Here is a 6,676-nt window from a genome sequence, read left to right as displayed (position 1 = left end):
AGAAAAAATATGGATATGTCATGAACTTTTCCGATGATAAACTAATCAAAATAGAAATAAAGCGTTTGAAAGCCAGTAGAAATTAAAAACAGACAATGGGAATTGAGAAGAGACGATGGATGGCATTAACTGGGAATCAACTTATTGAACAACTCTTTAGCAAATGGAAAAATGAAACTGAAATCAACGCATCTATCCCTTAGGCGACCTAATACAAGCACTGGAATGAAAATGGTTGAGCTAGAAGTTCTTTCCCCCGTCATATGGGTGCCCCCAAATTGCCAACAAGCAGGTGCCACATTATCAAATTCAACAATCCTCCCGTCACTCAAGGTAACTTGGAATGACAAGCTTTGCCCCGTCAAAACAGTTCCAGTCTGCCATTTTTGCCCCCAGTTACAAGTCATGGTAATCCATTGGGTGTTCGAGCCCTTGGTCTTCATGGCATTCATGTTGCCGGCGCCGCTAACGTTATAGACTAGCACAAGGGTAAAGAGCCGATTTACTTTAATCTTGAACTTTACTCCTCGCTTGGAACACGAGACACGGCGATAGTGAACGTAAAGGATGGTCTTCACATTGATTTTTATAATGTTTTAGGTCCCAACATGTCTTCATCTATGAGATTTGGATCAATAGGGTAAATTTTCCTCTCTTCTGATTCATTATTCTTATTTTGTTCTTTTCTTTACTTCATTTATTTTATGCATAATCGACATCACTTATTTTAATTTTAGGTCACCGGAGAATCCTGCAATTTGATTTTGCCGAAAAGACTGAGAAGCCAATTCATTGCACAATGATTTTGTTATTAATTGCAAAATCAATATTTCAAGCGTTTTTCATCTTTTAAATTTAATAGGACTGACCAAAAAAAAAATTAATACATCTATATAATGACATTAACTATTTCTTTTGAATATGTGTTAATATTTTTTACTTATAATTAATGATGTCTGGGTTTTATTGGAATTTGGGAGGGTTTTACGAGGATGGCCTTGAGTCTCATGTGCACAAACATAAGAAATTATCACTTTCATCGTTCATTTTTTACTTGTAATTTTTTATTAGTAGGATTCTTACTAATTCTTTTTCAGAAAGATTTTTTTATAAAAAAAGTAAAGGATGAAGCGGTCCTTCCTCTGTCACACGGTCAGCTAAGCCGCACCCATTCCCTTGATCTCCCTTGATCCTCCTTATCTGTTATGAAAGTGCAAATATCTCATTCGAATTGCGCATATCTTTAATCGATTATAGTTGATGCTATAATATCTTGGTATCTTAAATAGCCATCCTATCAAGTTTGTAAATAGCCCATCAACTATAATCGATTAAAGATATGCACAATTCAAATGAGATATTTGGACTTTCACGACAGATACGGAGAATCAAGGGAGATCAGGGGAATTTCTTGAATATATCTTTAACATGTTTTGAAACCTAGAGGAGCATTAGTGGTCTATGGAGTACAGCACAAGAACTTATAGGACTGTCAAATTTTAATTGACTGAATAATGAATCAAAGAGGTGATAATTCAGACTTAAACAAAAGCACTCCCACCTCAGCGGGAACTCAACTCACCATTATTACCTATCACGTATATTAATCTGGGCATTCGACCAAAAACAAAACTGGGTAGAACCAAGAACAAAGACGTCGGGAGCTGCTATTTCAAGGGCACTTGGGTCTGTTTCCGTGGGTCCCTGAGCTCGGCATAGCACGGGCGCGCGCTCCTGTTGCCGTAGGTTCCCAGCGGCACGCAGTGGCACCTCACACAGCACGTCTTGCATGCTCTGTGGCGCACGTTCTTGCGCGACGGCTTGCTGCATCTCGTCACGCACGTGAAGCTACAATCTGTGTTAAGACATCACGAAACCGGCAATCAAATCGTGCAAGTGCTAATGTACGTACTGCACATGTAGGATTTATAAGACGGTTCATTGCGGCTCAATCACGGTCGGAAAGTTTCATTTCCCCAGATGGCGGTATCAATCGTCAATTGTGTACTGCGCATGTTGCCGTGGTTATTAATCAAATGTACACATGTTACGATCTCAAGGCTGCTTGCGGAAACGAAACTTTGCTTTATGCAATCAAGTTTTCTGATTTTTATAATTTGTGCAATTAGATCTTATAAGTTTTATCACGTGCAATCAAATTCTCTAACCCTTTGAATTTGCGCAATCAAATCCTTCAATCAACCAGTCTAAGCAAGGCATGTTCATGAAATAGAAAATGACATGAGATGCTAATTTGTCGCCAAATAGGCAAAATCCAAACGGGAAAAGCAAGAAAAAAAAAAGAAATCTTGAGTTGACATTGTTAATCACAGTGCGTAAACAAGACGGTAGAGTGCGTATATCAAGGGAGTTACAGAATTTGATCGCGCAAAGTAAAACTTAAAGAGGACAAAGTTGCATATACCCAAGAAGTTAGAAAACTTGATTACACAAAGAAAAGTCGGAGGACCAAATTGCATAAATATGAAACCAAGAGGACTTAACCGACGTAATCGGTACTAAACCCTTTCCCTTTTCCTTTTATTTTGCTTTTCTCGGCTATATAAACCCTCTATGGACAATTATTTGCATATGAATGTCTACCTAAACTACTACATCTCCTACAAGCAAGTAATTCACGGGTGAAACTAGGAGAAATCACCGGCCAAACCGTGGGTTGTTCATACTTTGTAACATATTCAAGAGAACGAGTACAATTTAACGATGCTGGCAGTCTGAGCCCATCTCATATCACGGTGGGGCATCTCGACTTAAAAAAATTAGCTTTACCAGCTAAAGGGTAAAAATTGAGTACGTGTAGATTTTCCTTGTCCAATCATACTAATCATGAGATCGTTCTTTTTTCAATCATAAGCCTCGTATGATGATAATAATGATAATGGTGGAAAACATATAATCTCGGACAATTTTTCATTAATGCGTGACTTTAAAAAAACATGGAAACTTCATGAACTTTTGAATAATATATTAATCGAAATCGAACTGAACTTGTTTGAATGCCAGTAGGAATTACAAACAGACAATGGAAAGTGAAAATGGAGACGATGGATGGCACAACTCTCTTACAAATGGAAAATTAAACTCGGAATTAATGCATCGATTCATTTAAATACCGTAATGCAAGCACTGGAATGAAAATGGCCGAACTAGATATTGTTTCTCCCGTTGTATGTATGCCTAAATTGCCACCCAGCAGGCGCCACATTATTGAGTTTTACTTTCTTCCCGTCACTCACGGTGACTTGAAACGATAAGCTTTGCCCCGTCAAGACAGTTCCGGTCTGCCAATTTTGCCCCCAGTTACGACTCATCGCGATCCATTGAGTGTTCGAGCCCTTGATCTTCACGGCGTTCACGTCCCCGGCGCCGCCCACGTTGTAAATTAGCACGAGGGTAAAGTACGGGTTCCCGTTGATCTCGAACTTGATTCCTCCATGCTTGGAACACGAGATGCGGCGATAGCGGACGGGGATGATTCCGGCCCTGTACTCCGCAAGCTTCGTGAACATTTTCACGGAAAGGTCGAAGTGCTTCTGCGGAGGATTGCACCAGGCGTCCGGTTTATTTGGGGTGTAGTTCGGAGGGCAGAAGTTTGTTGCAGTGATTTTGATTGAACCGGCATTCGGAATGCACCACTGCGGGTCGTTGTGACAATAGATCTCGAAACAAGCGCCACAGGTAAGTCCATCATTGAAAAGGGCCGTACTCAGTGCTGCGGTCTTTAGTCCATATCCTTGTTTGAAAAGATCTCCATATCCACAAGCTCCCTCTGCATGTGATGACCACGAACGAGGAACAGATCAACAAACATTAGCGAAATGAAGTAGCCTCATTATCCATCTGTACATATGTCCTCGCGCAAAGTAGCACAAGAAAGGATGATAAGGCTAGGGCAAGGCTCTTCCTACTTTCTCCTTGCCTAGAGATTTTTACTTACGCATGGTTTCTCCGCCGCCCATGTCGCCGTAACAAGTCGCATGCGCATCGTACCAATCACTGTCTATGGCAGACACTACCGTGGCCATAGCCAATGCGAGAAAAACCTCGTAAACAGCCATGGCAGAGAGAGATAAAGAGTGCCAAACGTTGAAGTATAAGCTAGAGGAGAAGTGCATCAGACAATGGAGAGATGGCCAGTGATTTGTACTCGTCGCATTCGCCCAATTTTGGATTGTGGACTTCAAAAGGAAATAGAGACAAAACTTGCCAAAGATGGATTATTAGGTAAGATATAGCCCGACAAATCTGGACATAAATTATATTTAGGCTCCGTTCGTTTCGTGGAAAATAATCTTCGAGAAAACATTTTCTGAATCTTCCGGCGTTCGTTTAATAGAAAATAAATTCATTGGGGAAAATGTTTTCCATAAAAGGAGAAAAAATCTTCTAAATTAAGGGAAAATACTTTCCACTTTCCTCTCTTGATCTCTTTTATCTCACACCTCAACAAATCCTCACTTCCTCCTCCCCTTTCTTCTTCTTTCTTGGTTAGTCGTCAACCGTTACTAAGCGAACCTCAAGCTCGTCAATCTTAAGCTCGCGCTCTGCACTCTTGTTTATCCTTTTCTTTATTTACTCTACCCTACAGTTGTGCATTGCTCAAGCAAATGGCTCTACATGCTTTGCTTCTTTTTTCTTTTGTTTTTTGAATACAAAAGACGCGGAGAGAGAACATGCCACTCAATTGAAAGATTCTCATTAGGGATATACATTCTTTGCTTCTTTGCTTCTTTTCTCTTTTGTTTCTTTTTAAAATCCAGTAGATGAGCATTTAATGACAATGAGGGAACAAAGATATGAAACAAGTTTGCCCGGATTTAAAGGCAAGTTCATATTTGATGGATTTATGGGTAAGTGATGTATTACTAAGTGGTGAAGTCTTAGAAAAAAATTTTCTTACCAAACACCAGAAAATATTATCATTTTCCTAAAAAATGACTTTTGAAAAAATATTTTAGAGAAATGACCAATTTTCCGCGAAACGAATAGACCTTAGTTGACTTGCTTCGATGCAAATGGAAATTCAAAAGAATATCGGTATGATGATATTGAAATCTCATACTGGCTTTTAACAAATTTTGGTTAATACGGGAAAGATCATGCGATAATCGTACAGATATTTGGTTTGTCGAAACCCTTGATGGAGTTTGCAGCTTTCGTAAATATAGGTTCGTTTTGGTAGTGCGAAACGACGTTGTTTTAGAACGAGACGATCTGTGTATTGATAGAAAACGGCGTGCATTTTGGCTAACCGCGTCACCGTGTTTGAAAAAGGTAAACCGATAGGAGATGAGATCTAGTAAGGTGATCTACCGACGCCCACTTGCTCAGAAGACAAGGTTTTTTATTTTTATCTCTCTCTCTCTCTTTTTCTTTTTTTTTTTGGTTGTGTGTAGATTTAATCCTTTTAAGTTTCGGAGTTAATTTATGTGATAAGTCTTCTAATTTTTCACATTTGTGCAATTCGGTCTAATAAGTTTTGTTACATGCAATTAAATTCTCTAACTTTCTGAATTTATGCACTTAAATCCTTCAATCAGCCAGTCTTACTATGCCATCAAACCAATATAGAACGAGGCATGTTTATAAAACAGAAAGTGGCACGTGATGCTAATTTGTCACTAAATTAGAAAAAAAAAAAAAATGAGAAAAGCAAGAAAAAATTAACTCTTGAATTAATAGTGTTAATCACAGTCTGTAAACAGAACACTTGATTGCATATATCAATGAAGTTACAGAATTCGACTGCATAAAATAAACCTTAGAGAACAAGTTGCATATATCCAAAATGTCAGTGAACTTGATTACACAAAGAAAAGTCGGAGGATCAAATGCATAAACGATCCCTTTCGCTTTTCCTTTTGTCTTGATTTTCTTGGCTATATAAACCTCTATCGACATGAAATAATCACGGTAATTTGCATACGAATGTCTACCTAAACCGCAACATCTACAAGCAAAGTGTAGTTTGTAACGCTCCAGGGAACACTTATTTATGTTCTTTTGTTCACCGGAACAGAATTAGAACAGAAACACGTTTGGTAATTTTTGTTTTTGTTTTCAGGAATAGATTTAAAACAGAATCAAGAAACAAAAATAAAATTGTTTCTTGTTCCTGGAAACAACTCAGAAACAAGTTTTTCTTTTATCTTCCTTTCATCCCTTTCTTTTCTTTCTTTTTCTCTTCCTTTCTTCTTCCCCCAGTTAGTCGCTAGCCTCAGCGATGGTTAGCAACTAGCCAAACGAGGCCCAACGACCTCGCCGGCCCCCAGCGAGGTCGGCCCAAGCTCACTAGCAACCAACGAGGCCCCTCAAAGCCTTGCCGTGGCTGGGTGAGATGCCCTTGCACCTCACCATGGCCGAGTCTCACCCGACCATGGTGAGGCTCGACCTCGCTCAACCATTGTGAGGTTGGTGTCGCCTAGGTTGGCAAGGCTGACCTCGTGGTGGCCAGGCAAGGTTGAGCCTCACCGGTAGCTAGGAAATGTTGCCTCGCCGAGCCAAGGCAAGGCTCGATGGGACCTCGTTGGCCCTTGTTTGGCTAGTTGTTGGCTGGCCATGGCTAAAGCCGGTGACTGGTTAGAGGAAGGAGAACAAAAAGAAAAAAAGAAAAAAAGTAATAAAATTATTAATAAATTAAAAGAAACTCTAAGTC

The 6,676-nt window shown here is 39.6% G+C and overlaps 1 protein-coding gene across 1 annotated transcript; it reads right to left on the bottom strand.

Moving 5' to 3' along the window:
* Window positions 1-3,167: 3,167 nt before the first annotated feature.
* LOC104451948 (expansin-A22) lies at window positions 3,168-4,046 on the bottom strand. Its single transcript, XM_010066493.2, has 2 exons — window positions 3,959-4,046; window positions 3,168-3,790 (listed from the first exon to the last, which is right to left on the bottom strand). Exons 1-2 carry the CDS (start codon window positions 4,044-4,046, stop codon window positions 3,168-3,170), a joined length of 711 nt encoding a protein of 236 aa, XP_010064795.1.
* Window positions 4,047-6,676: the final 2,630 nt, after the last annotated feature.

Source organism: Eucalyptus grandis, chromosome 6 (genome assembly GCF_016545825.1).
Source record: "Eucalyptus grandis isolate ANBG69807.140 chromosome 6, ASM1654582v1, whole genome shotgun sequence".
NCBI lineage: Eukaryota > Viridiplantae > Streptophyta > Magnoliopsida > Myrtales > Myrtaceae > Eucalyptus > Eucalyptus grandis.
This window is presented reverse-complemented; position numbering and strand designations above follow the sequence as displayed.

Excerpts from the sequence above, each read along its gene's own strand:
- LOC104451948 (XM_010066493.2), bottom strand. The coding sequence starts at position 4,046 with ATGGCCACGGTAGTGTCTGCCATAGACAGTGATTGGTACGATGCGCAT. Across the intron at positions 3,791-3,958 it reads GGGCGGCGGAGAAACCATGC|AGGGAGCTTGTGGATATGGA; the intron begins GTAAGTAAAAAT and ends CATCACATGCAG.